The sequence below is a fragment of the Nerophis ophidion genome, linkage group LG17, assembly GCF_033978795.1.
Source record: "Nerophis ophidion isolate RoL-2023_Sa linkage group LG17, RoL_Noph_v1.0, whole genome shotgun sequence".
Lineage (NCBI taxonomy): Eukaryota > Metazoa > Chordata > Actinopteri > Syngnathiformes > Syngnathidae > Nerophis > Nerophis ophidion.
This window is the reverse complement of record NC_084627.1, coordinates 34,186,403-34,210,522: the sequence shown is the minus strand read 5'-3', so window position 1 is coordinate 34,210,522 and position 24,120 is coordinate 34,186,403. Positions and strand designations below refer to the sequence as shown.

Here is a 24,120-nt window from a genome sequence, read left to right as displayed (position 1 = left end):
TAAATATCAACTGTCAGTTTACTAACTGTATTACTATTTGAGTACATATGTTCTATTGTTCCATTCAAAATAAAACAGCAAAGTCAATTTGGCTGTCATCTGTTTAAATTATGAGACACAATTGTGTCAAAATCATGATTTTTTTTTTCATGCTTGAAATAAGAAATGATTACTTTAAAAAAGTAGTTTTATACTTGTGAATGTTGATGACACAGCCTTGCAAAAGTTGATATTCTAGTTTCAAGCATTTTTTTTACTCAATTTAGGTCATCAAATCTCAGTAACAAGCTGTAATATCTTACTGAGATCATTTAGGACCAAAACCCTTAAAACAAGTAAAACACTACCATAAAATCTGCTTAGTGAGAAGAATTATCTTATCAGACAGAAAATAGGCAAATATCACCCTTATTTGAGATATTTCATCTTACTTCGATTTCAGTTTTTGCAGTGCAGACCCATGCCTGGAAGTTCAAAACTTGTGCAAGTTCCCTGACAGCACAGCATTAAAGAGATATAATTCTAGTTCAAGAGTTCATATAAACAGACGCCTCAGGTTCAGGATTGGTAAAAAAAAAAAAAAGACTGCACACGGTTGTAATGCTCAGTAGTTTACTCGATTGACAAAAGTTGAACCACAAAACAGGACTTGTGTACAAAATCTTGGTTCTAGCATGATAACCACGAGAGAAGTGAACTTGCAGAGATCAAGCTGGTTCTTACCGCACGCTTAGCTGCAATCATTTATTGTAGAAAAATAAAGTCGGGTGAAAACAATCTGGAATGACAAGTTTAGGCCAGGATAAAGCTCCATATCAAAAATATAAACTTTGTCAACACCGATTAAAACATCAGGTTAAAAATCGTCATCTCTTTCCCGTACCAAACACTGCTTGAGTGGAAACATCCCCGGTAGACTCATGAACTGACGTGATAAAAAAAACCTAAACATTCAAGTTAAGTATTTTTAAAAAACAGCTTTCGCTCGATCATAAACACTCAACACTAAATTGACATTTTCTGCTTTGACAGCCTCACTTATTTTTTGGCGTACAATTTAAAATCTCTCATTTAAACCTCAGTCGACTCCTACGGCTCCACATGCCGTGGGCGCCGCCGGCCCCGTCGGAGACGCTTGCGGGCGTGGGTCGGGCGACGGCGGAGAAAGGCCACGAGTTGAGGCAAACGCCAGGGTTTTCCTTCCTCAGCGAGGGCAGGTGGCTGTCGTTCAGCAGGCCGAAGACATCCAGGTAATGCAGCGCTGGGAAGGTTTTCCTGAGGTTGCTGCAAACGAAGTGCGTGTTAGCGTTGTTGAACGAGTGCGACGGGATGCCGGCGCTTACGTGAGGGCGGCGATGTGAATGTGGTAGCAGCGGCTCAAGGACAGGTGCGTCAGGTGGTCCAGCTCCGAGAGGACGGGGAAGCAGTCGGCCATCAGCTGAGTGCTGTCACTGGAACACAGGGAGAACTTTCAGGAACCTTCTAAAATCATCAATACTGACGGTAGCCACGTGTGCAACAATGGCGGACAATCTTGGTGAAAATTCTTTCAGATGCTTTATTGTTAAAACTTTACTGTCGTCGTAGACTTCCTGCGAGAGCTTCGGGGTCTCTGCAGGTTTAAGAACATTTAAGATTGTAAGGCAGTGGTGTCAAAGTCTAGGCCCACAGGGCCGGATAGGATAGGACTTTGCTGTCATAACCTACTCAGTGGCCTCGTGGTTAGAGTGTCCGCCCTGAGATCTGTAGGTTGGGAGTTTAAACCCCGGCTGAGTCATCCAAAGACCATAAAAATGGGACCCATTACCTCCCTGCTTGGAAGTCAGCATCAAGGGCCTGAGATCGGTAGGTTGGGAGTTCAAACCCCGGCCGAGTCATACCAAAGACTATAAAAATGGGACCCATTACCTCCCTGCTTGGCAGTCAGCATCAAGGGTTAGAGGGGGTTAAATCACCACAAATGATTCCCGGGCGCGGCACCGCTGCTGTCCACTGCTCCCCTCACCTCCCAGGGGGTGAACAAGGGGATGGGTCAAATGCAGAGGACAAATTTCGTGTGTGACAATCATTGGCACTTTAACTTTAACAAGTACAACAAAACTATGTTTTCAGCACAAACCCGTTCAAGATTAGACAAACAAGTAGTGTACAGGGTTACAGAACAGGAACGCTGATGGGTCGGCACGTTGCGCTCCGTAAAAGATGGGAAAAAGGTAAAACGCTGGGGAAGAAGATGAGTAACCATCTATCACCCCAAAGGGGAATCAAGCGGTGGTGAAGGCGTAGGGTGGGGGAGTGTGTACAGTATATTACCTACTCAGTGGCCTAGTGGTTAGAGTGTCTGCCCTGAGATCGGTAGGTAATGAGTTCAAACCCTGGCCGAGTCATACTAAAGACTAGAAAAAAGGGGCCCATTACCTCCCTACTAGGCACTCAGCATCAAGGGTTGGAATTGGAGGTTAAATCACCAAAAATTATTCCTGGGCGCAACACCGCTGCTGCCCACTGCTCCCCTCACCTCCAAGGGGGGTAACAGGAGGATGGGTCGAATGCAGAGGACAAATTTCACCACACCTAGTGTGTGTGACAATCATTGGTACTTTAGCTTTTAACTTTATAGGCCCATTGTCTTGGGTTGATGTAGTTTTCATGTAGTGTCCATAGGCCTGGTGCCGTTCAGTATGCAAGCAAAAGTTTGTCTCCAAGTGTTGTTGGGGAGGGAGGGAGGTCAAAAACGTCCACCATTGAGGTGTCCTCAGAGGATGTTTTCAGAACGGCCTGCTCCTGTTGTTGCAGTGTCAAGGCCATTCGAGGGAGTCAGATCATAGATTAGGATTTTTGTTTTCCCGCGAGCAGACATTACAATGACTTGTCTGTTCTATTTGTCCAGGTTGGCTCTCATATCCTATTTTTCCCTTTCAAAGAGTTTTTCCATGATGTCATCCACCTTGTGATTCAGTTCAGAACTCGCCCCAGTCTGTGATCCCACAGCCCAGCCCAAATCTTCCATTGCGATGAACAGACTTTGGACTCCTTGAGTGGCTGCCATCGTCTTACGAATTTGAGGATAAACCAAAGCAATGCCCAGCATAATCAGCAGGTGCCCCGCGATCTCGGTTCCAAATAGGTAGATGTCTTCCACATCCTCGATGGAAAGGACTGAGAGGCACATGATTCTCCATTTATCCCAGGAATCTCACGTACGCCGCAGCAATGGTTCCATCAGGGCAGCCAGGCTCCCCAGAACCTCTTTTCCTCGTCGAAAAGATTTTGTCAATTAAGTCTAGAGATCAGCTGATCATTTCCATGACTGATGTTTAGATTTGGAGGACAGCGCAAAGAAAGAGGCTTCAAAAAGTGTAGACAAGACAAAACAAAGAGAGCAAGCAAGGAGAAGAAGGTAACGGAAAAAATGTGACCGCCCTCACCAGAGGCAAGACAGAAAGATCCGGGCCGAGAATTAATTATCTACGGCTCTCGGAATGAAGTGAAGTGAATTATATTTGTATAGCGCTTTTCTCTAGTGACTCAAAGTACTTTACATAGTGAAACCCAATATCTACGTTATATTTTAAACCAGTGTGGGTGGCACTGGGAGCAGGTGGGTGAAGTGTCATGACCAAGGTCACAATGACAGTGACTAGGATGGTGGAAGCGGGGGTCGAACCTGGAACCCTCAAGTTGCTGGCACGGCCACTCCACCAACCGAGCCACGCCGCCCATGATATTTGATTAGTACTAGAACCGGCCCGCACCAATACTCCATCAGTGTTGGCAATAGGAATTTTCAAAATGGGGTCCCGGGAACCCCATCAAGTCATAAAAATGGGGTCCCACAGTAAATTTTTGGGGTCCCACTTTTTTGCAACCGTTTTGAAAATAAATGTTTTCAATATCATATCAATTCTAGTAGAAGTACAGAGCAGTTGCATCCCCCAGTCATACTTGCCAACATTCCCGATTTCCCCGGGAGACTCCCAAATTTCAGTGGCCCTCCCAAAAATCTCCCGGGGCAACCATTCTTTCGAATTCGTCCCGATTTCCACCCAGACAGCAATATAGGGGGCGTGCCTTAAAGGCACTGCGTTTGCGTGCCGGCCTAAATCACATAATATCTACGGCTTTTCACACATACAAGTGAATGCAAGGCATACTTGGTCAAGAGCCATACAGGTCACACTGAGGGTGGCCGTATAAACAACTTTACCACTGTTACAAATATGCGCCACACTGTGAACCCACACCAAACAAGAATGACAAACACATTTCGGGAGAACATCAGCACCTTAACACAACATAAACACAACAGAACAAATACCCAGAACCCCTTGCAGCACTAACTCTTCCGGGACGCTGCAATACACCGTCAAAGTTAACGCAATGACACGTTAACTATAAATTTCGATAATGGCAATCATTTTTTTATTGAAGAATTATCTTCACTGAGAAAAAAGTGACTGAAATGCTTGATTGTGAAGAGTAACGTACCTGAGATCGAGAGTGAGAATGCCAGGACATCTTGAAACCAACACCTTCAGATCTAGAAATACAAAGCAAGAATTTCGGTCAAGTGCATTAAAGTGCTGCTGGATATCAATGGCAACACAAAACGATGGCTCAGAAGAGCTTGCAAACTTTAACATGACCATGAAAAGCAGAACTGTCAGACTGTTAAAGCCTCACAAGGGAGAAGATACAATACTGCTCTACTTTTAATCTGACTGCCTTACAAAAACATTTGACTTTTTGGGTCTACGACCACACTTTGCAGCTGCCTCGGTTAGCAGATATTTGTGGTACCTGTCCCATAAGACAATGTCAACAATAGATACACACACACACACACACACACACACATACACACATACACACATACACACATGGGCAAAAAAAGTATTTAGTCAGCCACCAATTGTGCAAGTTCTCCCACTTAAAATGATGACAGAGGTCTGTAATTTTCATCATAGGTACACTTCAACTGTGAGACAGAATGTGAAAAAAATATCCAGGAATTCACATTGTAGGAATTTTTAAAAAATTACTTGTAAATTATGGTGGAAAATAAGTATTTGGTCAACCATTCAAAGCTCTCACTGATGGAAGGAGGTTTTGGCTTAAAATCTCACGATACATGGCCCCATTCATTCTTTCCTTAACACGGATTAATCGTCTTGTCCCCTTCGCAGAAAAACAGCCCCATAGCATGATGTTTCCACCCCCATGCTTCACAGTAGGTTTGGTGTTCTTGGGATGCAACTCAGTATTCTTCTTCGTCCAAACACGACGACTTGAGTTTGCGTTAAAAAGTTCTATTTTGGTTTCATCTGACCACATGACATTCTCCCAATCCTCTGCTGTATCATCCATGTATCCATTTTGGTATAAACTCACTAATTCCACGAGAGATTTGATTCGGTACACGCCGTCCGTGTGCTATATATAGGCACTTAAACATGCAAAATGTTTACTTGGCTTGTTAGTGTGTGCTGATTTTACAAATGTACACTTCACTGCACATGTAGAACCATGTTGCTGAACATGTTATAATTGTATGAGTGTTGGGTTTCAGCAGCACAGGCATGCATTCGCTCTTTAATAATGTTCCCAGCGCTCTGTGTGTACATGCAAGCTGGTTTTAAAAAATAATGTAGGTGTCATTGTACATCTAAAGCAAGCCTGGGCAATTATTTTGACTCGGGGGGTCAAATTTAGAGAAAAAAATGTGTCTGGAGGCCGATATATATATATTTTTATGAACACTAATACAAAACCACACAATAATGTCTGATTGAATGCTTAAAACGTTATGACAGACCGCCTTAAAAAACATAATGGAATTTTACATTTTTCTATGAAGGATAAAACACTGAATATTGACAGAATATGAACTTCACACCCCCTTTTGATCGACACATTTTACAATTAAGTGAAACGTAACAAAAATGCAACAAAAAGTGAAATATGAACGCAAAGGGTACAAAATAAACCCACCTACAATCTGATACATCACAAAGCTTTAGAACTTTGTTGTGAAAATCTCCTTCCGCGTCTGTGGAAACGCTCCCTAACCACACTGCTTGGTGCCTTTTCTGAGCTGCTGTGGCCTACATTACCAAAGTAACTAATTAGATGACTATAGTAACTAATTAGATGACCATAGTAACTGGTATATCATCCATAAGGGCAGATTCCAACCATTGAAATACTTTGTATAGTTCGAGACTTATGGTCGTTCGAAAACATGACTGCTCAACATAATGACAGCTACACTTTCCATCTTAAAGGTCTAAAAAAAATATTTGGGAATGTCCAGTGGGCCAGATTGAAAAGCTCAACGGGCCGCATGTGGCCCCCGGGGCTTAATTTGCCCAGGTCTGGTCTGAAGAATATCAAAATAAACACAATAGGAGGTGTAATGCCACAAAGTCAGATATTGCTGCTTTTTTCAGGCATCTGATTGGACAAAATGTGCATGACAGCAGGTGGCTATTTGGAGGAAACTAGAATATAAAACATGGTTTCAGTTTTTTACCTCCCATGTGTTCATTCATAGTTTTGATGCCTCCAGGGACAATCTACAACAGGGGTCACCAACGCGGTGCCCGCGGGCACCAGGTAGCCTGTAAGGACCAGATGAGTCGCCCGCTGGCCTGTTCTAAAAATAGCTGAAATAGCAGCACTTACCAGTGAGCTGCCTCGATTTTTTAAAATTGTAGTTATTTACTAGCAAGCTGGTCTCGCTTTGCTCGACATTTTTCATTCTAAGAGAGACAAAACTCAAATAGAATTTGAAAATCCAAGAAAATATTTGAAAGACTTGGTCTTCACTTGTTTATCCATCCATTTTCTACCGCTTATTCCCTTTTGGGGTCACGGGGGGTGCTGGCGCCTATCTCAGCTACAATCGGGCGGAAGGCGGGGTACACCCTGGACGAGTCGCCACCTCATCGCAGGGCCAACACAGATAGACAGACAACATTCACACTCACATTCACACACTAGGGCCAATTTAGTGTTGCCAATCAACCTATCCCCAGGTGCATGTCTTTGGAAGTGGGAGGAAGCCGGAGTACCTGGAGGGAACCCACGCATTCACGGGGAGGACATGCAAACTCCACACAATAAATTAATTTATTTTTTTACTTTGCTTCTTCTAACTTTCAGAAAGACAATTTTGGAGAAAAAAATACAACCTTAAAAATGATTTTAGGATTTTTAAACACATATCTTTTAAATTCCTTCCTCTTCTTTTCGACAAATTTAAATCAATGTTCAAGTAAATGTATTTTTTTTTATTGTAAAGAATAATAAATACATTTGTATTAAATTCTTCATTTTAGCTTCTGTTTTTTCGACGAAGAATATTTGTGAAATATTTCTTCAAATTTATTATGATTAAAATTAAAAAAAAATATTTGTCTTTGTTAGAATTATAGCTTTGTCCAATTTGTTTATTCTAACAAAGTGCAGATTTGATTTTAACCTATTCAAAACATTTCATCAAAATTTTTAAATTAATCTTAATCAGGAAAAATTACTAATTAGGATCCATTAATTTTTTTTTTTTTTTCAAAAAGATTCGAATTAGCTAGTTTTTATCTTTTTTTTTGGTTGAATTTTTAATTTTAAAAGAGTCTAAATATATTTATAAAAATATTTATCTGTTTTTATGTATATTTATTGTGAGAAATCAATAAGATGATCAGTGTTTCCACTAAGATAAATATCATTAATTATTAATAATAACATAGAGTTAAAGGTAAATTGAGCAAATTAGCTATTTCTGGCAATTCATTTAAGTGTGTATCAAACTGGTAGCCCTTCGCATTAATCAGTACCCAAGAAGTAGCTCTTGGTTTCAAAAAGGTTGGTGACCCCTGATCTACAATGTAAATAGTCATGAAAATAAAGAAAACACATTGAATGAGGAGAAGGTGTGTCCAAAGTTTTAGCCTGTACTGTACATATATACTGTATATACACATAGATAAGTATAGTTACTTTACGGCCACCTGGCCAATTTTTTAAGCCCAATGTGGCCCCCGAGTCAATAAGTCTGGACATCTCTGGTATAAACCAACATTGAGGCAGAAGACCCCAGCCCGCTCCCTCCCCTCACTCACCGTCAAGCGTGAGGCTGTCCCTGTATCCGCTGAGGTTGAGCTGTGTCACACTGGGGGTCACATGATTGACGACACTCTTCACATGATTATTGTCAAAACTGCACCATGATATGTTGAGTTGCTCTATTCTGCACAAGGGAGAGACAAAGTGTGATGCAGATGGAAAACAAGTGGTTGTGGTGAAAGAAAAGGACTTGCATGAAGGCAGACCTTGAGCAGGACTGTAGCATGTGAGCCAGTGGGTTGGCAGAGAAGTCAGAGCATCCACTGAGGTTGAGCTGCAGAAGGCGTGGATTCTTGGCCAGATCGCTGCAAGAGAAGCTGAAGTGTCAACATCCAACTATTCCAAAACATTTACTCAGTCCCTGACGATTCCAGCACCCACAAACTTGGAAATTGCTTCTACAGAGAAAGTATTTCTTGCACTTTTTTTTTTTGTTAACGACGCTCTAAAAATGCCATCACCCTCAGCTTCACCTAATGGCACAACAGTGATAGCACAAAATTGTTTTTTTGCATGCTCCACAGATTGTGATTTAAGAAGCTATTTTAGTGACCTAATGAAAACGTATTTAATGTTTGTCAGGCTTGGAGGGGGCGGTGTTTGGTGGTCTGGGGGGGGGGGTTAGTGCTGGGTGGTTAGTGCTGCAAGGTGTTGTGGGTATTTGTTCTGTTCTGTTATGGTGCAGATGTTCTCCTAAAATGTGTTTGTCATTCTTGTTTGGTGTGGGTTCACAGTTTGGCGCATATTTGTAACAGTGTTCAACTTGTTTATCCGGCCACTCTCAGTGTGACCTGTATGGCTGTTGACCAAGTATGCATTGCATTCACTTAAGTGTGTGTAAAAGTCGCATGTTTGAATGGAGAATAAGCGGACGTGATGACAGGTTGTAGAGGACGCTAAAGGCAGTGTCTTTAAGGCACGCCCACAATATTGTTGTCCGGGCGGAAATCAGGAGAATGGTTGCCCCGGGAGATTTTCGGGAGGGGCACTGAAATTCGGGAGTTGCAAGTTGATGCAGTGTGCAACGTCAACCTGGACAAAACAAGGTGGTAGTTTTGCAGATTGTTTCCAGCAAGTAAAAAGTCAAAGCATTGGTATTTCAGGTCAGGATGAGTGGGATAAATCTTCACAACTCCAAACACTGCCAGACAAAAATTACTCACAGCTTCTGCACCGGCACAAATCCATTCTGTCAGACAATGTGTGAAGGTATTAAAATTATATTTTTAAAAGTATTTGCACAACTGGGAGACTGATGACCAGCCAGAACACCCCGATTGAATAAGGAAAATGTCTACATTTCAATTGATACAGTAAACATTCCCGGTATTTGGGAATCGATACCGGTACTAAAAGATACCAATTTTTGTTACTTTTGTGTGTGTTAATAAATAAGAATCTTTAAAAATGAAGTGATTATGATAACTGTGCTGTTTGGTTGTTATATCTAGTTTTCTTTGTACACTTCTGAATCTAATTTGCTAGTATCAGATACTTTGCATGCACTTGCAATTTCAAGACATTAGTTGGCAGTAGTTTAAAGACTATGGCAAAGGCAACCATAGCTCAAGTTATGAACTTGTTTTTAGAGTTCATTTGGTTCCAAACATGGTGCCCTGAAAGAAACAATTTTAAGCGCTTCAATGATAATTTTGAATAGTGCAAGTTTACAATAGCCGTTACGATCTACTGAATTAAGAAGTGTCTTGCAAGACTTTCATCTGAAAATGGGGTGTGGTTTGTTTTACTCTTTTAATGAGTGTTTATTTGTGTTTGACTATTTATTATTCGTTTTACTGAGATTCAAAGATGGTCTTTTTGTCAAACTTTTGTCTCTTAAATTAAATTTTTTCTGACCGATGTAATATATATGTATATATATATATATATATATAATGTGTGTGGAGAGGCGGAGCCGACGGGCCGATGACGGGGCAGGGCACGCTGGAGCCCTGCCCAAGATGGCGGCAAGGAGGCAGAAAATGCAGCTAAGCGGGGAGGCGGGGCGTGCTGGGAGCGACGCCGCCGCAATCTAATTCAGGTGCGTGGCTCACACACCGGGAAACGATTAACATTTCTCCTTACGCTGCATAAAAGGGGAGAAGGAGGAGCGATCGAGGCAGAAGGAATTGGAGAATCTGAGTACCGAGAGCAACAGAGAGCGAGCCGAAGACAGCGACGACGTGCCCGGCTGAAAGAGAGCGAGGAGCGAGCAGGAGAGAAGGAGCTGAAAAGCGACCCGACCGCAGACAAGCTTGTGTTATTGAAAGAAAAAACAACAGTCAAACCTGCTAAGCAATGTCCTTACTGATTGGTCCATGGAACCCGCATATATATTTATAGTGTCATTTGGTCTGTTAGTTGTGGTACTCCAACAGAACTCTGTTATACACCAAATCAGTCATACACCAACCCGTCTAAGAAGTCCAAACTGAACCCATTGGCACATGATCACATTTGACATTACAAAAATGTAAAAGGGCAACTTTAATTGGACTAAAATAGTCTGTACAGCATCATTTTTCTTTTAACAATCTTGGCGATGTAGCAGACCATTAAAGAGGAATTGCACATTTTTGGGGGTGGGGAATTTGGCCGTATTGCCTAAAAATCATTACAAAAAACATGACGGGTGTATTTTTTTAATGCATTAAAACTCGTAAAGAAATGTAAATAAAAGTCTGCTTACAGCAGAACCAATGAGAGGTCCTGTATTCCACCCATGAAACCCATTAAACAACCATCCAAAAAGTGCAGACTAGGGCTGGGCGATATATCGCAGGTTTGTCTCAGTGTGATATAGAAAACGACTATATCGTGATATTCGAGTATACGTTCTCACGCAGTTGCTTTTAGCTGCGGGCATTACACTAAAGGCTCTTCTCACTCTTTCTTGTCTCCCCTCACAGAGACATAAAACAAGCGCACCTTCTTACATACGTCACATACGTATACGCCCTCGCGGAGCAGAGAGGTGCAGCATGGGTAAAGTTGGCTGTGGTACGAATGGTAATACGAGAGAGAGAAGGTGTGAATCTGGTAAAAAATGAAGGAATGATTCATTCCGAAGAAAAACAGCAGGGGGTCCATCTTCTGGCGGTCGTTTGGCTTCAAGCGGGAATGTGTCAAACAGACAACTGTAATATGTCAAGTGTGGGGCAAAAGCGTTGCTACAAAAAGTAACATTACTGCTAATATGTAGCATCATTTGAAAAGTCACCCACTAGAGAATGAAGAGTGTTTGAAACCCTGCATGTCAACATCTCTGTTCGGTGCCACACCAACAAAATGCAGAGGCAACCATTTCCACACCAACACCGTACGAAAAAAATAGTCAAGAGAAAGAGATAACGTCTTAAGGAACTTACCACATAGCGAAGGACATACACTATTTGATTTGCTATTTGCAGCTCATTTTTATTTGATAGTTACTGAAATATCTTGTGTGACATCATGCACAAAAATGTTATTTGTTTTAAACTATTGTAGTGGCGTTCTGTACAAAAAGTGCACTTTAATTTAGTGTTGTTTTGATAAGTCATCTTAGTGACATCATTCACAAAAGTGCACACATAGCTTGTTTTAAAATGTCTCTGACAATCTTGCACTTTGCACTTGTTTTGAAATGACATAAATGTTTGTGCCACTGCTTAATAACTGTTTAATAAATACAGTTTTGCTAAATTTATTTAGTTGTGATTTCCGTCTGTGCACGAAAGTTTAAAATGAGCATATATTAATGCAGTATGAACAAGAATGTTTTGATTTAGACACATAAAATCATCATATCAAAGAGATATTACAAAAAGGCCATGTTGCCCAGCTCTAGCCCAGACAATACTCCATTTATGTTTTGTGAATGAATATTAACTAAGTATTAATGATATTGGTATAAGCGCTAATGGCCCTGCGATGAGGTGGTGGCTTGTCCAGGGTGTACGCCGCCTTCCGTCCGATTGTAGCTGAGATAGGCACCAGCGCCCCCCGCGACCCCAAAGGGAATAAGCGGTAGAAATGGATGGATGGGTATAAGCGCTAATGCACACAAACTATTTATAACGGCGCCGTGATCACAAGCTTGTGTGCCTATGTTGATAATGCTGACTGATCAGCTGCTTTCTTGGCTACCTGCTCGTGGAAGTTTTTTGAAGATCCTAAATCATGCCTCTCACCTGGATAGTAGAAGGATGAGGATGGAATCTGACTACTTGGTACACTTTGATAGCCAACGTTAACCTGCAAATGGCAAAAACACCCGACAGGAAAAGACAATTGGTTCCACCTCCCTTCGCCAGTATGAGTAATTTTTCATCTAAACGGGAATAGAACAAGATTCTTTGACGGGAGACATTATACAATAAGTGATGTTTTATCATGTTTGTTGGCTCTCATAAGTCGCTCCTGGGTATAAGTCGCACCCCCGGCCAAACTGTGAAAAAAACTGCGACTTATTGTCCGAAAAATACGGTACTTACAGCATGTATAAACAACCTGAATGGTAGTGTTTGGATGTTTTTTAAGGGCTTTATAGGCAGAATAGAGCAACTCCCGGTAGCTCAATTGTAAGCTGACTTTTGATCGCATTTATTTGGTATTTAGAGTGCATTAAAAAAAAAAAAGAAAAACATTACATTAGTATTGTGAATTATAGGCAAAATTACAAACAAGTGCAGTGTCCCTTTAAGGAAGCAATCTGACATGTTTTGTTACGACACAAACAGTAAGTGCATTGATTTAGTAAACCAACTTCCAAGCGAGGAGTTCTGTTAATGATATAGAGACACAAGTTTGCGTCTTTATTGTGGATTAATTGTAATTGTAAATAAGTTGTTCCATTTTTATTCAAATATGATTGTTTGCTTATGCATTGTGTTAGACAAGCTGAAGAGAAACAAAACTTGGAGTTAGATTGAACTTAGGTTGACCTGCCAACCGCATAGAGGAGTTTGCAGATGAGATCTTTTTATATTTGCATGTGTTATGTTCTCACCACAGGTGTTATATCTCCCTCCTCCCTTAGTACAGCTGTGTGTGTGTGTGTGTGTATGTAATGCAGGGCCTTCCGAATGAATTAAAAGGCGAGGAGAGTGGGGGAAAGGTTTCAGAGTGAGTTGGAGCCTGTAACTGACAACACTTTCTCCAGGTCACTCTCCTTGTATGAGAAAAGAAATCACTGGTTTCTCTTCTATTCTGTTTCTGTGTCTATATAATGTCTCATGGTATTTGATCCTGACATCTATGTCATTAACAGAACTCCCCCGCCAGTGGCGTTGGTGGGCTCAGAGAACCTCTGAACTAACCTGATGATGGTGTCAGAGAGTTGCAGACCTTCCAGACTCAGACACTCCAACAGATGACAGCGACTGAGGAGGCTCTCCAGGGTTGAGGTAGAGACAATGCAGCTGGATAGGTCCAGTTCAGCTAACTGCAGTGTGCTATCAGGACAAAAATAAACAGATTCATGTTTGAAAAATGTCAAAGTTTATAATACAGGAGATTTACAAAACAAAAACTAAACAAGAGGGCAAATGAAAATATAAGAAAACCCTGCAGTTTTGGGTCGTGTGAATTGTATAACCAGAGTAACGCTACATTTACTTAAGTAAATTTTTGAATAAATTGCACTTTGCAGAGTACAAACCCCGTTTCAATATGAGTTGAGAAATTGTGTTGAATGTAAAAATAAACGGAATACAATGATTTGCAAAACCTTTACAACCCATATTCAGTTGAATGCACTACAAAGACAAGTTATGAGTTTGATGTTCAAACTCATAAACTTTATTTTTTTTGCAAATAATAATTAACTTAGAATTTCTTGGCTGCAACACGTGCCAAAGTAGTTGGGAAAGGGCATGTTCACCACTGTTACATCACCTTTTCTTTTAAAAACACTCAATAAACGTTTTGGAAACTGAGGAAACTAATTCTTGAAGCTTTGAAAGTGGAATACTTTCCCATTCTTGTTTTATGTAGAGCTTCAGTCTTTCAACAGTCCGGGGTCTCCGCTGTCGTATTTTACGCTTCATAATGTGCCACACATTTTCAATGGGAGACAGGTCTGGACTGCAGGCGGGCCAGGAAAGTACCCACACTCTTTTACTACGAAACCACGCTGTTGCAACACGTGGCTTGGCATTGTCTTGCTGAAATAAGCAGGGGCGTCCATGAAAATGTTGATTGGATGACAACATATGTAGCTCCAAAACCTGTATGGACCTTTCAGCATTAATGGTGCCTTCACAGATGTGTAAGTTACCCATGCCTTGGGCACTAATACCCCCCCATACCATCACAGATGCTGCCTTTTGAACTTTGCGCCTATAACAATCCGGATGGTTATTTTCCTCTTTTTTCTGGAGGAAACCACGTCCACAGTTTCCAAATATAATTTGAAACGTGGACTCGTCAGACCACAGATCACTTTTCCACTTTGCATCAGTTCATCATAGATGATCTCGGGCCCAGCGAAGCCGGCTGTGTTTCTGGGCATTGTTGATAAATGGGTTTTGCTTTGCATAGTAGAGTTTTAACTTGCCCTTACAGATGTAGCAACCAACTGTAGTTACTAACAGTGGTTTTATGAAGTGTTCCTGAGCCCATGTGGTGATATCCTTTACACACTGTCAGTTTTGATGCAGTACCGCCTGAGGAATCAAAGGTCCGTAATGTCATCGCTTACGTGCAGTGATTTCTCCAGATTCTCTGAACATTTTGATGATTTTACGGGCCGTAAATGGTAAAATCCCGATATTCTTGCAATAGCTCGTTGAGAAATGTTGTTCTAAAACTGTTCGACAATTTGTTTACAAATTGGTGACCCTCGCCCCATCCTTGTTTGTGAATTACTTAGCATTTCATGGAAGCTGCTTTTATACCCAATCATGGCACCCACCTGTTCCCAATTAGCCTGCACACCTGTGGGATGTTCCAAATAAGTGTTTGATGAGTATTTCTCAACTTTATCAGTATTTATTGCCACATTTCCCAACTTCTTTGTCACGTGTTGCTGGCATCAAATTATAAAGTTAATGATTATTTGCAAAAAAAAAAATGTTTATCAGTTTGAACATCAAATATGTTGTATTTGTAACATATTCAACTGAATATGGGTTGAAAATGATTTGCAAATCATTGTATTCCGTTTATATTTACATCTAACACAATTTCCCAACTCATATGGAAACGGGGTTTGTAGTTTTAATGCAAAATACTTGTCACTTTTACTGAAGTATTTTTGTGAAGAAGAAACGCTACTTGCATTCGTTACATTGAGTTTCATTACTATCGTTACACATTTATTTACATCATATTGATAATCTTTTGACATGGTCATTTGGCTCGTGTCACATGATGCAGTTTCATCAATCTAACGTAAGCAGCAGTGTAATGTCACTGCATTTATCTAATCAAATGGAGACTTGCATACAGCATTATTTGCAGGAAAACAAGAACAAGCCGGTGGTGGGAGGGATTGACAATGCTCACACCAACAAGCACAAAGTACAGATAAATAAGTCAGTATTTTAAAATATATATGATAAAATATAAACTGACTTGTTTAATAGGTGTCAGAATGTTTTCAAAGAAGACACTTTAATTACATAAGACACCAGCACATCCTGACTGGTGGACATAACCGGTGGACGTAAGTTTAACATACATTTTGACACTGGAACTTTTTTTTGTATACACAATGAAATGAATACAACGTAAAATAAATGTTTTGTTACTAAACAAAAATAAATAGCACACAACATCAAGACAGCATTGGTTTTGATGATTACAATCATCCACATCATTATCATTCTTAATTTGTGATGTAAGTAAACATCCAAAAACAACAAATTGGACACCATCGACTAGTAAACCAGCATTTAAAGGCCTACTGAAATGAGATTTTCTTATTTTAATGGGGATAGCAGGTCCATTCTATGTGTCATACTTGATCATTTTGCGATATTGCCATATTTTTGCTGAAAGGATTTAGTAGAGAACATCGACGATAAAGTTCGCAACTTTTGGTCGCTAATAAAAAAGCCTTGCCTTTACCGGAAGTATGTGCGTGTGACATCACCGGTGTGAGGGCTCCTCACATCCTCACATTGTTTATAATGTGAGACAACAGCAGTAAGAGCAATTCGGACCGAGAAAGCGACAATTTCCCCATTAATTTGAGGGAGGATGAAAGATTCGTGGATGAGGATATTTATGGTGAAGGACTAGAAAAAATAAAATAAAATAAAAAGCGACGGCTCCGGGCGGCGGCAGTGTGAGCGTTTCAGATGTAATTAGACACATTTACTAGGATAATTCTGGAAGATCCCTTATCTGCTTATTGCTTTAATAGTGTTTTAGTGAGATTGTAAAGACATACCTCGAGGTCGGATGTCTTAGAGAGAAGCCGAGGAGCCAAGCTCACAGCTGCCTTTTTTGACAGCTACTGCAGGAGGACGCATAATCCACTGATGTCTCCGGTAAGATATATATCACAATTTTCCCATCCAAAAACATGCTGGTTGACGTAGAGAAACATGTTCGCTTGACCGCTCTGTTAAAGCTTCACAACAAACAAAGAAACACCGGCTGTGTCCCGGTGCTAAAGACAGCTGCAATACACCGCTTTCCACCAACAGCATGGTTCTTTATAGTCTCTATTATTAATTGAACAAATTGCAAAAGACTCAACAACACAGATGTCCAAATTACTGAGTAATTATGCGATGAAAAGAGACGACTTTTAGCCGTAAGTGGTGCTGAGCTAGTATGTCCACTCCAACCAATAACGTCACAAACACGTCATTATTCCGCAACGTTTTCAACAAGAAACTCCGTGGGAAATTCAAAATTGTAATTTAGTAAACGAAACCGGCCGTATTGGCATGTGTTGCAATGTTAATATTCCATCATTGATATATAAACTATTTAACTGCGTGGTCGGTAGTAGTGGGTTTCAGTAGGCCTTTAAAAATAATTAACTGTGTAGTTTGGATTAACATGAAATAGTCAGACAGTTCCCCAAAATAGACACCTTTTTTATACGCCTCGGACGATAATAACCACAAATGTCATTAAAACAATACCAATAATACCAAATAACAGTGCAACGTTGTGGTTATCTGTAAGATCTGGAGCTTGACAGTTACTTATCCAATCCCCTTTCTTTATATAGTACTATTAACAACAAAACGGTTTTGACGGCAGGTGCTGCGCGAGAGTGTTGAAATAAAAAAGTGTTTCTCGCCTCCCTTTCAGTCGTTTTTTTCTTCACACAGAGCTCGTAGCAGCCAGCGTCATCTCACAAGATCTTCAGGTGCCGTAAATGTCAATTCAGTGACGTCATAGTGAAGATTAATGATCGCCAATTTTATGCATATGGAAATATATTCAGTTATAAACATTCATTCACTTTCTTTTTTCCTTCATGGATCTAAACTTTACCGCTGCCTGTATTTTTTTCCCTATATTTTTATTATAATATTCTCAGAATGTGTTTGTTCTATTTTTGGCCAAAGTAAGACAAAGAAAGCAACCTGACGCTGTCTTTAGTTTTAATGCCATGCCATGATTTTAATAGTGCACAGATTTTCCTCCATGCGCCCCCTGCGCTAAAATGAGTTCAATACCCCTGCTCTAAAGCAACAATACTTTTACTTGAGTACAATTTTTGACTACTCAACCCACCTGTGTGTATAACTTAGTGTGAGGCCGTGAATGTGCACCGGCTGTACAAATCACCATGACTGGTGGTAAGGAAAAGGTGAGGAGCAGTCTGCATGTGTGCTTGTAAGAAAGGATGGCTGCATGTTGAGAAGTTTGTGGATGTGGTTTTGGCAGTAACCTGCGCCAACACTCACCATGTGTCCGTTACGTGCAGGTTGTCTATAAAAGAGCGAGGGCAGCGTAGCCTTCGCACGCCTGTCTTCAGCACCTGCTGCAGAGCCAGACCCATGTTGGTCTTCCCCTCCAGGTCGACACTTTGCCACAGGGACTCATCAAACCTGGGAGAGACCAGCACCATTAACACATATGTCAAACCTGTCAACATTAGCATTTTAAAATATAGGATAAAACGGGCAAAATGGTACAAAACCCAAAACCAGTGAAGTTGGCACGTTGTGTAAATCGTAAATAAAAACAGAATACAATGATTTGCAAATCCTTTTCAACTTATTTTCAATTTAATAGACTGCAAAGACAAGATACTTAACATTCGGACTGGAAAATGTTTTTTTCTTGCAAATATTAGCTCATTTGTAATTTGATGCCTGCAACATGTTTTAAAAAACACTGAGAAAAATTGAGGAATGCTCATCAAACACTTATGTGGAACATCCCACAGTTGAACAGGCTAATTGGGAACAGGTGGGTGCCATGATTGGGTATAAGAGCAGCTTCCATGAAATGCTCAGTCATTCACAAACAAGGATGGGGCGAGGGTCCCCACGTTGTGAACAAATGCGTGAGCAAATTGTCAAACAGCTTAAGAACAAAATTTCTGAATGACCTATTGCAAGGAATTTAGGGATTTCACCATCTACGGTCCGTAATATCAACAAAAGGTTCAGAGAATCTGGAATAATCACTGCAAGGCTGAAAAACAACATTGAATGCCCGTGACCTTCGATCCCTCAGGCGGTACTGCATCAAAAACCGACAGTGTGTAAAGGATATCACCACATGAGCTCAGGAACACTTCAGAAATCTACTGTCGGTAACTACAGTTTGTCTCTACATCTGTAAGTGCAAGTTAAAACTCTGCATGTCAACATCTCCATTCTGTGCCACACCATCAAAATGCCAAGGCAAACATTTCCAGATCAACACCGTATGAAAAAAATAGTCAACAAAAGGAGATAACGTTTGCAGTAACTTACCACATAGCGAAGGACATACACGGTTCGATTTCCTATTATGCAGCTCATTTTTATTTGACAGGTATTGAAATATCTTGTGTGACATCATGCACAAAAGTGCACGTTATTTGTTTTAAACTATTGTAGTGGCATTCTTTACAAAAAGTGCACTTTAATTTAGAGTCTTTTTGATATGTCATCTTAGTGACATCATGCACAAAAGTGCACTTTGTTTGTTTTAAACTATTGGAGTGGCATTCTGTACAAAAAGTGCACTTTAATTTAGTGTTGTTTTGATATGTCATCTTAGTGACATCATGCACAAAAGTGCACTAATAACTTGTTTTAAAATGTCTGACAATCTTGCACTTTCTGTTTTGGAAATGACATCCACTGCTTAATAACTGTTTAATAAATACAGTTTTGCTAAATTGACTTAGTTGTGATTTCCTTCTCTGCATGAAAGTTTAAAAGTAGCATATATTAATGCAGTATGAAGAAGAATGTTTTAATGTAGACACATAGAATCATCATACTGCTGTGATTATATGCATCAAGTGTTCATTCAAGGCTAAGGCAAAATATGGAGATATATATCGTGTATCGCGATATGGCCTAAAAATATCAAGATATTTAAAAAAAAAGGCCATATCACCGAGCCGTATACTTATCTATATTAACAAATGTGCTGTTACTGCAATATTGTTCAATTAAGGACACTTATGTATTTCTAGCTACTGTGCTATAGTGTGCTTGGCTGCAGAGTAGCTGTTAGTTCCTAATAGCCTATAACCTACCATGTATCGCGATATGGCCTAAATATATTGAGATATTTAAAAAAAAGGCCATACACCCAGCCCTAGAAGAAAGGCAAAATAAAAACATTTTGCAGGGAAAAGAATAACATTGGTATTAGAAAATGCTGTACGTTATGAGCTTGAAGAAACGTTTTTTCACATTTCAAAATGTTTAATGAGCCTAATGCAGGGCAGCACAGTAGTAGAGGGGTTTGTGCGTCTGCCTCACAATACGAAGGTCCTGAGTAGTCCCGGGCTCGGGATCTTTCTGTGTGGCTTGTATATATGCATTTTCATGAAAAGAACAAAAAGAAATGATGATGATTATGAAATAATTTGAACAAATACAATAATGTAGTTAAAATATATGTTAAAACATTTACATTTGTCGTTATTGGGTGTTATATTATATATTATATATATATTATATATATTATATTATATAATATATATTAAATTAATTACATTTTTATATTATTATTCATATTTTTATAATTGGGGCAGCACGGTAAAGGAGGGGTTAGTGCATCTGCCTCACAATACGAAGGTCCTGAGTAGTCCTGGGTTCAATCCCGGGCGCGGGATCTTTCTGTGTGGAGTTTGCATGTCCTCCCCATGAATGCGTGGGTTCCCTCCGGGTTCTCCGGCTTCCTCCCACCTCCAAAGACATGCACCTGGGGATAGGTTGATTGGCAATACTAAATGTTCCCTAGTGCAGTGGTTCTCAAATGGGGGTACACGTACCCCTGGGGGTACTTGAAGGTATGCCAAGGGGTATGTGAGATTTTTTTTTAAATATTCTTAAAATAGCAACAATTCAAAAATCCTTTATAAATATATTTATTGAAAAATACTTCAACAAAATATGAATGGAAGTTCATAAACTGTGAAAAGAAATGCATCAATGAAATATTTGGTGTTGACAGCAAGATTTTTTTGTGGACATGTTCCATAAATATTGATGTTAAAGATTTCTTTTTTTGTGAATAAATGTTTAGAATTAAGTTGATGAATCCAGATGGATCTCTATTACAATCCCTAAAGAGGTCACTTTAAGTTGATGATTACTTCTATGTGTAGAAATATGTATTTATAATTGAATCACTTGTTTATTTTTAACAAGTTTTTAGTTATTTTTGTATCTTTTTTTCCAAAGAGTTGAAGAAAGACTACTACAAATGAGCAATATTTTGCACTGTTATACAACTTAATAAATCAGAAACTGATGATATAGTGCTGTATTTTACATCTTTATCTCTTTTTTTCAACCAAAAATGCTTTGCTCTGATTAGGGGGTACTTGAATTAAAAAAAAATTCACTGAAAAAAGGTTGAGAACCTCTGCCCTAGTGTGTGAATTTGAGTGTGAATGTTGTCTGTCTATCTGTGTTGGCCCTGTGATGAGGTGGCGACTTGTCCAGGTTGTACCCTGCCTTCCGCCCGATTGTAGCTGAGATAGGCGCCAGCGCCCCCCCGCAACCCCGAAAGGGAATAAGCGGTAGAAAATGGATGGATGTTGTCTGTCTATCTGTGTTGGCACTGTGATGAGGTGGCGACTTGTCCAGGTTGTACTCTGCCTTCCGCCCGATTATAGCTGAGATAGGTTCCAGCGCCCTCCGCCACCCCAAAGGGAATAAGCGGTAGAAAATGGATGGATGGATGTAGCCTAATGCATTGACACACCATAAAAAAAAAAAGAGACAATACTAACGCTAAGCGATGCCATCGTTTGCAGATGACCGCTGTCCTGAGGAGGTCGCGCAGCGGGAGGAAGAGGAGGATCCTGAGAATCAACTCCTCCGGAAGGTTGTTCCATGAAATCCCTGCAGGAAGACATTCTGAATGAAACCCCTGCTAGTTCATTGCAGCTGCGACTGACTGAAGCATCATCCGCTCCTCACATACCTGACAAAGATTCTTTCCTCTTTCTTGACCGCCGGGAGATGACAAAGTGATTGCAGTCGTTCTCTTTGCCTTTACACATGGAGCGTGGCGGTTTGAGTCCCGGTGACCACTGTTGGATGAACTCCGTTGGGGTGCACTCAGTCTCCTCAGTCTCACTCCACTTCCGTTTGTCCCCTTTGGACAGCATGGAACCCTGGACGTCGAGGAAGCAGACATCCTGCAATGGCATACTGCATGCAAAACAAGCATTTTGTGTTGAATTGGTAGAGATGTGCAGCACAGTCGGTGGTTGAAGTGTTGTTTTAACTGAGGAACTATACTGCTGTGGCCGAGTTGGGAGTTCATCCTTGTTCGATCTGCCCGCCATATTAGATCGACCGCGCAAAACTACAAACAGTTTATTTCGTACATTCACTTTCTTAGGAGTTGTATTTTAATACACTTTTAGGTCTTCACATGAGCAAGCAAACGTTTAAGACAAAATAGACATTAATGGATCGCTTCGATATATGCTACATTTCACGGCGAAATGCACCACAATAACATTACAGAATTGATTGATTGAAACTTTTATTAGTAGATTACACAGTTCAGTACATATTCCGTACAATTGACCACTAAATGGTAACACCCGAATACGTTTTCAACTTGTTTAAGTCGGGGTCCACGTTAATCAGTTCAATTTTCTATTCGTTTTAGTAGAAAACAACATTTTTAAAACATACCTGTCTTTTGGATTAAACTCTTTTTCCAGAACAAGATGTCTTATGGGGAGCAGATTGCACGAACTGGAGGTGACTTTCGCCACAATAGCGCTCCAACCAGACTTTTTTTTATTTTTTTTAAATACACCGCCAGTGGTATGGCGCCGAATGCCATGACGTCACCGAGGTAGAGCTGATTCTTCGGCGTCATTCGTTGGATTCGTTCGCGCATGCGCATTTGACTCGGGATTTACCCCGGAAGTTAATTTATATACTGTAGGTCAGTGTTTTTCAACCACTGTGCCGCAGCACACTAGTGTGAGATTGTCTAATTTCACCTTCCATCCATCCATTTTCTACCCTCATTCGTTGGATTCGTCCGCGCATGCGCATTTGACTCGGGATTTAACCCGGATGTTAATTTATATACTGTAGGTCAGTGTTTTTCAACCACTTGAGGGTTGCAGGTTCGATTCCCGCTTCCGCCATCATAGTCACTGCCGTTGTGTCCTTGGGCAAGACACTTTACCCACCTGCTCCCAGTGCCACCCACACTGGTTTAAATGTAACTTAGATATTGGATTTCACTATGTAAAGCGCTTTGAGTCACTAGAGAAAAGCGCTATATAAATATAACTCACTTCACTTCACTATGAGAAACCTTGAAGAGGACCGCATATGTGGGCAACCCCCCCCCCGGGGACCGAAAGCAATGGATGTCGAGCGGGTCTAACATGATACTGTGACAGTTCCAACACAGTAGCAAGAGTCCCGTCCATAGTGAAGCCAACAGGAAACCATCCCAAGCGGAGGCGGATCAGCAGCGCAGAGATGTCCCCAACCGATACACAGGCGAGCGGTCCATCCTGGGTCCCGACTCTGGACGAGCGGTCCATCCTGGGTCCCGACTCTGGACAGCCAGTACTTCATCCATGGCCACAAGGGAGAGTGGGACAGAGGAGGAAAAAAAAAAGAAACGGCAGATCAACTGGTCTAAAAAGGGAGTCTATTTAAAGGCTAGAGTATACAAATGAGTTTTCACCCTTCGCGTTCATATTTCACTGTTTGTTGCATTTTTGTTGCGTTTCACTTGATTGTAAAATATGTCAATGGAAAGGGGTGTGACGTTCATATTTTGTCAATATTCAGTGTTTTATCATTCATAGACAATTTTAAGATTCCATCCATCCATCCATTTTCTACCGCTTATTCCCTTTCGGGGTCGCGGGGGGCGCTGGCGCCTATCTCAGCTACAATCGGGCGGAAGGCGGGGTACACCCTGGACAAGTCGCCACCTCATTGCAGGGTCAACACAGATAGACAGACAACATTCACACTCACATTCACACACTAGGGCCAATCTAGTGTTGCCAATCAACCTATCCCCAGGTGCATGTCTTTGGAGGTGGGAGGAAGCCGGAGTACCCGGAGGGAACCCACGCATTCACGGGGAGAACATGCAAACTCCACACAAAGATCCCGAGCCTGGATTTGAACCCAGGACTGCAGGACCTTCGTATTGTGAGGCAGACGCACTAACCCCTCTGCCACCGTGAAGATTCCATTATGTTTTTTAAAGCAGTCTGTCCTAACATTTTTTAGCATTCAATCAGACATTATTGTGAGGTTTTGTATTAGTGTTCCCAAAAATTAGATATACCGGCTCCCAGACACATTTTTTTCTCTCAATGTGGCCCCGCCAAGTTAAAATAATTGCCCAGGCGTGCTGTAG

The 24,120-nt window shown here is 40.8% G+C and overlaps 1 protein-coding gene across 1 annotated transcript; it reads right to left on the bottom strand.

The window, feature by feature from the left end:
* Window positions 1–595: 595 nt before the first annotated feature.
* On the bottom strand, window positions 596–23,567 carry skp2 (S-phase kinase-associated protein 2, E3 ubiquitin protein ligase). The gene is made up of 10 exons (XM_061876789.1): window positions 22,410–23,567; window positions 21,685–21,914; window positions 21,491–21,602; window positions 17,985–18,128; window positions 13,428–13,562; window positions 8,334–8,432; window positions 8,124–8,251; window positions 4,489–4,540; window positions 1,344–1,451; window positions 596–1,284 (listed from the first exon to the last, which is right to left on the bottom strand). Exons 2-10 carry the CDS (start codon window positions 21,911–21,913, stop codon window positions 1,068–1,070), a joined length of 1,224 nt encoding a protein of 407 aa, XP_061732773.1. The 5' UTR covers window position 21,914; window positions 22,410–23,567; the 3' UTR covers window positions 596–1,067.
* Window positions 23,568–24,120: the final 553 nt, after the last annotated feature.

Bases quoted from the DNA above. Each gene is read 5' to 3' on its own strand.
- skp2 (XM_061876789.1), bottom strand. From the start codon at position 21,913: ATGCCATTGCAGGATGTCTGCTTCCTCGACGTCCAGGGTTCCATGCTG. The intron at 8,252-8,333 runs GTCTGCCTTCAT...TCCCTTGTGCAG, and splicing joins ATGCTACAGTCCTGCTCAAG to AATAGAGCAACTCAACATAT. The intron at 1,452-4,488 runs GTACGTTACTCT...CCTGTGTTCCAG, and splicing joins ATTCTCACTCTCGATCTCAG to TGACAGCACTCAGCTGATGG.